Genomic DNA, 10,356 nt, shown 5'->3' with positions numbered 1-10,356 from the left:
CCTTCTCCTTTTTCCCTTCTCCTCTTTCTCCTCCTCCTATAATTCCTCCTTCTCCTCCCTCCTTCTGCTCCTCCTCCTCCCCTTCTTCCTTCAGAGTTCATTTTTAAGACAAAGTCTCTCTGGAGCCCTGGAGCCCTGGAGCCCTGGCTGTCCATGAGCTCACTGTGTAGACCGGGCTGGCCTTAACCCAGAGATCTGCCTGTCTCTGCCTCCCTGCAATCACCACATCTAGAACAGTTCTAATCTGTAAGAGGATTGATTTACTCAGCTGCTTGCCTGTGTGCATTTATGTGCAGGAACCCACAGAAGCCAGGAGAGGGCATCAGATTCCTCCTGGAACTAGAATTTCAGTATAGGTGCTCGGAGCTGAACATAAGTCCTCCCTGCAAGAGGAATAAATGCTATTAACGACCCAGTCATTCTCCAGCCCTTAACTAATTGTGTGTGTGTGTGTGTGTGTGTGTGTGTGTGTGTAATATATATGTGTGGCATGAGTATGGAGATTAGACAATTTTCCAAAGTCATTTTTCTCTTTCCACCTACTTACATGGGTTTTAGAGATCAAAGTCAGGCTACCAGACTTGTGCTAAAGACCTTTACTCACTAGCTATGTACATGGCCCTGGGTTTTGTTTTCATTTAGTTGTTATTTGTTTTGTTTTGCTTTGGCAGAATCTCACGCTGTAGCTGATGCTGGCCTTGAATCTCACTAATTAGCTCTCATTGGCCTCAAACTCTTCAGCAATCCCCCAGTTGCTGTCTATTGTGTGGTGGATATTACAGGTATGAGCTGCTGTATCCAACATTTCTGTCTTGTTTTTGTGATGCTGAGGAATCTAACCCCAGTCACAGGCATAGTGGGGAAGTGTCTTCCCACTATGTGAGCTACTTCCCCAGCCAGCCCATCATTACTATTGAAACATTGGCCTGCTAGTTGTTGTCTCTTCTGACGGTGAACTCATCCAAGAACACTTAAAATCCTACTGTTGGAAGACACTAGGCCTGAAAGGAAACTCAGAAATTTAGTCAAGAACCCAGGCTTTAGGCTAAGCCCATACTCACACCTGTGAGGTTCTGACATTTTTCTCCCTCCCCCTGTTTCTCCTCTGTGGTGCTGAGGGTGGAACCCCAGAGCCCAGAGCTTTTTGCATGTGAAACGACCCTCTGCATCCCGGAAGGTCCAGTCATTAAGGCGTCATGTTCTTGCAGAAGTGCCACCTCAACGTCCCTCCACAGCACCTTCCAGTCGCAACCATGGCTTTCGTGACTTCCTGTGTCTAACTGACACGCTTCCTGTCCCCCTTTTTGTTCTCTCAAATTGCATGTTTCCTAACTTCTCTTATTTGAGCCAATCTCAAAACCAGTTTCTACAGTCCTGCTTCTTGGTCAGTCCTAGGACCAAAAGTCTTCCCTCACTACAGCCACAAGCAATCACCCTGGAGACCAGTCGGGAGACAAGATGCCTAGCTGATGTTGGCATCCTGCTTGTCCTGACTGTCATGTTTTGCCGTGCCTCAGAGTGTATGAGGTGATATGGCCCTTCGCTGCTCCCTCCAACCATATTATAAAATGCCACACCACTGGGGTCTGCATCAGAAAGGTGGGAGGTCCCTTACTATCACCACAACACCAAATGCAGAGAGACTATGCCTTCATCCATCACAGCTGGTCAGGCCTCATCTATCTCCATCCATAATCTAGTTTATTTAACAGGGATAGGAAGAGGGTAGAGGGGCTTTTATACTTAAAAAACAAAAACTCAGAACTAGCTCTCTATTAAGGCTTCTCTTTGATGTTCTAAAAACAACATTAGAGCTCCTATTAAAGAGACCAGAGAAAGACAGAAGAGTGTTGCTAGGTTGTTTGGTTGTCTGGCTGGTTGTTTTGAGGCAGGGTCTCATGTAATCAAGGCTGGCCTCAAACTCCCTGAAATCCTGCTTCTGCCTCCCAAGGGTCAGAATTGTAGGACTGCACCACCATGCACATGGTTTTGATTTCATGAGACACGGTCTTACTATGTAACCAGGCTGGCTTTGAGTTCACAGATTTGCCAGCCTCAGCCTCCTGAGTATTGAGATTATAGACATGTCTTACCACACACCTTAGTTTGGGTTCAGAGTCCTCCCCTTCCTCTTCCTCCTCTCTTCCTCCTCCTCTTTTTCCTCCTCCTCTTCCTTCAATGGGGTCTCAGGTAGGCCTTGAACTTGCTATGTAGGCAAGGATGAACTTGTACAATGCCTCCACTTCTCCAGTGCTGGGATTAAGGTGTGTACCACCACACACATTTATACAGTGATGGAGACTGGACCCAGAGCCTAGTGTAGGCTCTGTATGAACCCTGCCAGCAGTCAGATTCACCACCCCATGCCACCTCTGACCTTCTACTCCTGGCACTTGTTGGATAACATAGGAGGTGAACACCCGGGAGGGAACCCTATGACTATCTGTTTACCTAGTATCTGGAAAGTGTTGGCACACCGTTTCAAAGGGGAATGGATGACTTGGCATACAGTCACTCAACTTTGCCCTAATGAAATTCAGGAGATGTTATTGAGTGCCCCCTGCAGGTGAGGCACCCAAGGTTGATATCTGTGATCCCAACAAACCCACTGTCTGTCACAGGGCAAATCTACCTTGCACTGTAGCCAGGCAGGTTGACCTGTGTGGACAGTATCATCAGGCTCCTGGCTCCAGAGCTATCAGAACAGAGAGAAAGGAAGAGGGGGCCTCACAGCATCCTCCTTGTATCCATGAGAGCTCAGGACTTCAGTCAGACAGCTACTCTGGCCCTCAGCATCGTGGGCCTAAGAATACACAGCATTCTCACTAGCCACTGGGGTTTTCCTGTGTCCTACCCAATCTTCCACAGAAGGCTCTCTTCTCAGCTTGCCTGAGACATGTTTCTGTCAAACCCCTGACAGTGCTGGTCTCAGACCTTCTGAGTAATTGTCAAGACATAAAAAGAGGGCTGAGAAAATGGCTCAACAGGTAACTTACCACACAAGCTTGAAGACCTGAGCTAGTGACCTGGAACCCACGGGAGGAGAATCGACTTCACGATGGTCCTCTGACCTTCATATGCACTCACACTCATGAGCACACAGTAATAATAAGTAATTAAATATTAAATACATAGAACTATATCAAAGGATGAGCCTAGCAACCATCCCTTTCTGACCTTTGACTCACTAAGAAAGTCTGCTCCACCTGGCCCACTGAAGAAGCCTCCTCTACCTGATTACACTTGGTTTGAGGTGGAAAACAGAAATGATGTTTCTGTTGTTGGCAGTATTTTTGTTGTAGTTGGGTTGTTTGTTGATTTTTAGTTTTTGGAGACAGGGTTTCTCTGTGTATCCTTGACTGTCCTGGAACTTATTCTGTAGACCAGGCTGGCCTCAAACTTATAGTGATCTACCTGTCTCTGTCTCCCAGGTGCTGGGATCAAAGATATGTGCCACCACCCATCTTTCATACTATTTTTAATTATACTATGAATAGTTAATATGTTCAAAGGCTCAAAATTAAAAAAAATAACATAGATCCACGTGTACACATATGCTTCTCCTACCTGTACCCAGGGTTGAGATGGGATGGAGTGGGTGGGCCCTTTCATAACTGCCCATGTCACCTGCAGGCAGTTTCAGAGCACAGTTATTCAGGACACCTACACAAATCACACCACAGGTCCCAGCAATTCTTACTTTGCTGAGTTACTGCTAAGGGTTTACAATTCAACAGCAGTGAGATGGCTCAGTGGGTAAAGATGTTTGCAGCCAGACTTGATACCTGATAACCCGAGTTCAGCCCCCAGGACCCACATAGTAGAAAGGAAGAACTGATTCCTGAAATCTTCTACATGTGTGCCATGGTGTATATGTACACACACACACACACACACACACAAAATGAGGGAAGAAAGAAAGAAAGAAAGAAAGAAAGAGAGAGAGAGAGAGAGAGAGAGAGAAAGAGAGAAGTTAATTAACAACTTAACAGGCAAGGAAGTTCCACCTCAGACTCAGAGCCCTCCAGAGTCTATACCTTGACTCAAATCAGAGCATCTGGAGATCAAGACAGCATGGCCTCCGAGCAGTTTCTCACAAACTGGGACCTTCAGAAAGTAACCATGGGATAGAAAAGTGATACTTTCCTCACATTCGGCAATGCTTCTTCAGATTAAAACAAGGAACAAAAGTAGAGCCTAACTTGGTGGGCAAACATAATCTTTATCATTTAATAATGCATGAAATAAGTTAATTCTTTAAAAAAAATAAACTACTTGCTGGGATAAAGGTGCATGCCTGCAATCCTAGGACTTGGGAAATGGGAGGATTGGGAGTTCAAGGCCAGCTTCTGATGTGTATCCAGTGTGAGGCCAGCTTGAGCTATATGCTATCCTATCTTTAAAGTTTTGAATTCCTGAACATCCTGCATCTACCTCCCAAGTGCTAGCTAGCATAATGAGAATGTGTCACCACAGCAAGCAATGAGGCAAAACCTTATTCAAAAATAATTGAGAGTCAGGTATGGTGGCACACACCTTTAATCTCAGCACTTGGGAAGCAGAAACAGGTAGATGTCTGTGAGTTTGATGCCAGCCTGGTCTACATATTGAGTTCCTGGCCAGTCAGGACTATATAAGGAGACCCTGTCTCAACTCATCCCCCCAAAAAATCCCTAATTGAACAGCCTAATTATTTCAGGCCTTAATTAGTAAAGCTATCCCCTAAACACTGGTATGGCTAACAGACATCTTTGCCTTATTTCAATTTGCTCACCAGAGACTGCAAGATCATAAATTTAACAGGGAGAGGTAGGGAGAGGGGGAGAGGGAGAGAAAGGGGGGAGAGGAAGAGAAAGGAAGTGGGGAGAGGGGAGGGGAGAGAGGGGAAGAGAGAGGCAGGTGGAGGGGGAAGGGGAGAGGAAGAGGAGGGAGAGGTAGGGGAAGGGGAGGAGGAGGGAGAGATAGGGGAAGTGGGGGACAGAGAGACTCGGTGATCACTGGATCAATGACTTCACTGTGCAGTTAATGGGGTGAGATGAGGACTCTGACACCCTCAAGAAAGGCACTCCAGGGACAAAGTGGCCACAGTATGCATGGGTCAACAGAGACCCTGAGGACAGTGGCTGTGGGCTTACCCATCACCAGCTGAGAGAAGTTATCAGCCCTGCTCAGCCCAGTTCTTTTACCCGAAGCCCCCCCCCCAGCCCCCCATATCTCCAGCAACATAGGAGTGTCAACCAGTCCTCTTCACAGCCCGGAGCTAGGACTGGTACCTTAGCACTCCGTGCTTGTGAGGGACAAAGGCCACTCTAGCCTCCCAGCAACCACAGAAATAACCTGCCCATTCACCTGAATTATGAAAGAGAAGCTCGGCAGGAACGCTGGGTGGAGGCAGTTGGGAGAGCCACGGCACCTGGATAGTCACGCTTTCTTTCAATCTACCCACAAGTCCGTAGGTCCCCAAGGGAGAGCTTTAGGCAGTTTTTGTTTGTCTAGAGCAAGATGTCAAGTAGTCCAGGGGGCCTCCCACTTGCTTTGAAGTTTAGGAAGGCCTTAAACTTCTGATCTTCCCGCCCCCATCTCTCTCCCACCTGCCGAAGTTCTGGGATTACAAGCACACGCCAGCCACCGAGCCCTTCTGAGCCTTGGATCTTTCTCGTGAAGTTACTCTTAACACAAACGAAAAGGCAGAGATCAGATAGTTCAGGTTTGAAAGTTTCCCGGGTCACTTTCCACTTCTGCCTCTCCCACTCATTCCAAGGCTTTGGCCTGAGCATCACCGCATGGAGTCCAGCCCAGCTCCAAGCAGTGATTTGGAGAGTCCCAGCTCCATAACCCTGCCTCTAAAATGGGACCAAATACTCTGGTGACCCCCGCAGGGAGCCATGGGAATCTACTGGCCTGTAGGGCCGAATGCCAAAGTGAATGAGCTTAGATGCAGCAGTGGCCGTGGGCAGAGCCTGCTAAGCCTAGACGGGCACTGCGTGTTGTTGTGCCAGGCTGACCCCAGGGGCACCAGTTTGCTTCTTTAAACGCCCTGCCGGTCCTCCCACAGCCGGCTGTCTTCCTGTGCCCATTTTGCTGAGCAGGAAACTGAAAAGTGCGGGGTAAAAATGACTTCCCCAGGATGACAATGCAGAGGCAGAGCTAGCATAAGATCTGCCTGACACGCGCGACACGGCCTCCTCCCCTCTGCAGTCTCTGTCCTGGCTGCCTCAGGCTGCCGAGGTCTGGACATCAGAATGACACAAGTTTCCCCAGAAAGAAGTCCCAAGATCGTCGGCTCGGCGTTCCCTCTGCATTCCGGGACTGGGACGCAATAGGATCCTGGGGTTCGCTAGAAGTACGGCGACTAGCGCTGAGCTCTCCGTCTCCCAGCCCAGCCGGGGTTTCCCATCCACGTGGTGTAGCCGCGGACACTACTAGGCTGCCGGGGACCGTGCAAAGGCTGGAGGGCAGAGCGAAGGGGCGTAACGCGCGGCAGGATGGCCAGTGCTGGGCGGGAGGAGGCAAGGCGGAACCCCGAGGGGACCAGGGTCTCCGCACACGGGGAGACCCCCGGGACACCCTACCTTTCCTGAAGGGCATCGCTCCGAGGACGCTACGCGGGGGGCTGGCCCGCAACACACAGGCAGGCGGACGTCCAAGTGGCAGCCCCGAGGCTCGGGGCGGCCTGCGGGCGATGGGGCCGGCGAGGGAGGGGAAAGGGACATATTTGGTCACAGCTTGGCACGTCACGGCGCGGAGGAGGCTCCGCGGCGGAGCAGGAAGCGCAGGAGTCGCGTCACCCGTGAGCTCTGGGCGCCTGCGGGCGGCGACCCGGAGGCCGGGGTGGGCGACCTGGTCCCGCCGTGAGCCTAGAGTCCTGGAGGTGCTGCCTGTCTGTGCAGAGGCCAAGCATGGAGGACAGCTACCTGGAAGGAGATGGAAATGAACTCATCAATCAGTTCCTTCGGGCTGTGTGTGGTGAAGGAAGGGACTTGAAGGGATTTTATTTTTTTGCCTTAAAGAAGTCAGGACGTTCAAATAGCAGATTGACTTGTATAGACACTAAATAAAGGCTGAGAGAACAGCCTAGAAAAACCCAAGTTTGACAGTATTCGTCACCTTTACTGCTCCAGGGTCCAGCCCCCAGCACCTACACGCTGCACATCTGATAGAAATGTTCATCTGTAAGATCACAGGAATGGATGGATGACTTGTTTCTCCAGAGTCTGAAACAGTTCCTCACCCACAGTTTGATAATCTGTCAGGAGAAAGTGTTGCTTAGGGAACAAGAAGGAGGAGGTACCTTTATTCAGTACATTCTGCCTCTGTGAGACCGACAAGGCAAACGCCTGAATAGTTGGCTGACCCAACCGTCCCAAAGCAGGCTTCTCTCTTAAGTTCATTAAGGCTTTCACTGACTAACCAAGCCAGTAAGGTGTAGTCATCAGGCTGGCAATTAATCCCAGTACTTGAAGGTTGGAGGCAGGTCCACTGCTTCTTCTAGGCTGGGCTGCCTTAGTTGGCACACAGAAAGCTGGGGATTGCTTGTGCCCAGGAGTTCAAGACCATACTGTGAGACACTCCACTTCATAAAATTAATTTTCTGTTAGATGGTGTGGTATATATACTTTTTCTTTCCCTTTTCCCCCTTTCCTCTCATTTCTTCCTCCCATTTCTTTCCTCCCTCCTCCCTTCTCCCTCCCTTTCTTTTTTGTTTTAAGTTTATTTATTTTTATTTATGTGAGTACACTGTAGCTGTCTTCAGACACACCAGAAGAGGGATCAGTTCCCATTACAGATGGTTGTGAGCCACCATGTGGTTGCTGGGAATTGAACTCAGGACCTCTGGAAGAGGAGCACTCAGTGCTCTTAACCACTGAGCCATCTCTCTAGCCCCCTCTCTCCCTTTCTATTTCTGTTTTTGTTTCTTTGAGATAGGGTCTCATGTGTCCTGGCTGGCTTTGAATTTTCTAGTAGAAGTGGCACTGAACTCTTGTTCTTTCTGTTACCACTTTGCCTTGAAGGAAAGTGTTATTTTTATGTTGTGCTCTGAAGAAACGAAGAGTCACCTGACCGCCTAGTATTTAAAACATCCATTCAAATGACAAGAGGCTGCCTCTCCACGCAGTGAACAATCCGGTCCAGGTGAGCTGGAAATTCCACTAGGCTGGGTGAGGGTGGGAGTGGACTGAGTGTGGGGGAGGGGTGTCCTTTCTTTCTTCTTTTTATAGTTACAATCATTGTTGTAGTCTGTTATGTTTTATGGACACTAGTCCAAACACCATCCTTCATTTTGAAGTAAGACAATGCCACAGAGAAGGAGGTACTGGCCTGAGGTAACATCTCACTGAATGGTTAGCTGAGTGAATCAGAGTCAAATTCTTATAACAATGTACCTTCAAAGTGTCTTGTACTATTTTTTCCAACTAAATCTTTTATGGAAGCTGTGCACAACCAAAGGCTTTACTATTTGCTGCCTTTATGTCCCCAAAATGTTCCTGCTGCCATTTGACGCTTTAAAAAAAAGAGTTCATTTACTTACTTACTTCTTTATTTAATGTGGTTGTGTCATGTATGTCTGTGCACCATGTATCTGCTTGCTGCCCTTGGAGACCAGAAGAGGGCATCTGATCCCAGCACTAGAGTTACTGTGCTCTACCATGTGGGTGCTGGGAATCAACCCTGGGTCCACTAGAAGAGCAGCAATGCTCTGAAACACTGAGCCATCTCTCCAGCTCCCACGTTCTGCTTTTGAACATAGGCTCCATTACTTTAAATTAAACATGCACCCCAAATATGCCCACCATCTTTACTTCTTGAACGAGGACCTTAAAACATTTAATTTTACTGGATATTAGAGCCAAATATTTTTAATTTTTAAAATTTAAATACAATTACATAATTTCCCCCTTTCTTTTTCCTCCCTCCATTCCTTCCACACAGCCAGCATCACAGCTTTGAAGAAAACAGACGGCCCCTCTCCCAGCTGCTGTCCACCAATCTCAAATAGCATCTTGGCTAGGGGTGGGGCTTTGTGCTCACTTCTCCTCCTCTGAGCTAGGATTTAATGGAACTCTTGCAGGTCTTGTGTGTGCTGTCTATCTCTGTGAATTCATACGTTCACCAGTCCTGTTGTTGTGTGTGGAAGATGCTGTTTACCTGAAGTCATCCACCACTTCTGGCTCTTACAGTCTTCCCCCCACTCTTTTGAAGAAATCCCTGAGCCTTGGGGAGAGGAGCATGATACAGACATCCATCTCATTTAGGGCTAAGTGCAGAGTCACTTACACATCTTTTTGTTGTTTGGGGTTTTTTTGTTTTGTTTTGTTTTTTTGTTTTTTTAATGGGGTCTCACTATGTAGCCTTGGCTGGCCTGGAATCACTATGCAGATCAGACTGGCCTCAAACTAACAGCAGTACACCACCAAGATCAGCTTATGCAGAGCTGAGACTTGAATCCAAGTCTTCGTATACTCTCAACCCCTAAAGCATTTCTGTAGATTCAGAAGTGTCCCATTCACCTCTTAGAAACGGATCTATTATACTACAGGGCGGTCACTGACAATCGAGACCCCAGGCCAGGTTCCTAACTTTCTGAAGAAAAATGACCATGTAGTAGGTAAATGTTACAAAACCAGGCTCAGTTAGCATTCGACTTCGCAGAGGCAAAAAGAGAAAGATAAACTAGAAAGGTCCGCCTGAGCAATTGTTAAATCTGCTTGCAGTTCAACTTCTATAGAAAAGACAGTGTACATCCAGCTTCTTGGAGTCATGGAGACTTCACATTTAAAGCAGTGCAGAGAGAATCTCACACATCCAAACTGCTAGAATGGTAATGTTGGCGAGGCCACCTGTGCCCATGGGAAAAAACAATGCCAGTTGAAGATGTGCTGCCTGGAAAGAACTTGACAAATGGTGTTTACACTCATGCCAGCTGTCCCTGGAGGATTTAACATACCTTCGGTTTTATGAGTTATTTTTCTTTTTTGAGACAAGATCTCCAGCCTAGGCTAGCCGTGAATGCCATACATGGTGGAGAGAAATCTTGAACTTCTGACCTTCTTGCCTCCACTTCCCAAGTGTTGGAATTATAGGTGTGTCCTATATGTCCTACCATGCCTAGCTGATGTGGTGCTGGGGGATCAAGCCTTCCTATATGTTAATCAGGCACTCGGCTAACTGAGCTACCTCCTCAGCCCCTGAAGACACTTATACAGGTGGATAGAAGCAGTACAGGAGGGCTGGAGAGATGGCTCAGCAGTTAAGAGCACCGACTACTCTTCCAGAGGTCCTGAGTTCAATTCCCAGCAACCACATGGTGGCTCACAACCATCTGTAATGGGATCAGATGCCCTCTTGTGGTGTGTC

General features: G+C 48.0%; 1 protein-coding gene across 1 annotated transcript in view; it reads right to left on the bottom strand.

The window, feature by feature from the left end:
• The window catches only part of Pfkfb3 (6-phosphofructo-2-kinase/fructose-2,6-biphosphatase 3), an 81,632-nt gene extending 74,964 nt beyond the window's left edge, over positions 1 to 6,668 (bottom strand). Inside the window, exon 1 of the mRNA XM_028769818.1 lies at positions 6,573 to 6,668. Within this exon, the coding sequence (XP_028625651.1) occupies positions 6,573 to 6,588 (16 nt within the window). The 5' untranslated portion in view covers positions 6,589 to 6,668. The remainder of the gene's footprint in view (positions 1 to 6,572) is intronic.
• Between the last annotated feature and the right edge of the window lie 3,688 nt (positions 6,669 to 10,356).

This window comes from Grammomys surdaster, unplaced genomic scaffold, assembly GCF_004785775.1.
Source record: "Grammomys surdaster isolate TR1022 unplaced genomic scaffold, NIH_TR_1.0 194, whole genome shotgun sequence".
Classification (NCBI taxonomy): Eukaryota; Metazoa; Chordata; class Mammalia; order Rodentia; family Muridae; genus Grammomys; species Grammomys surdaster.
This window is presented reverse-complemented; position numbering and strand designations above follow the sequence as displayed.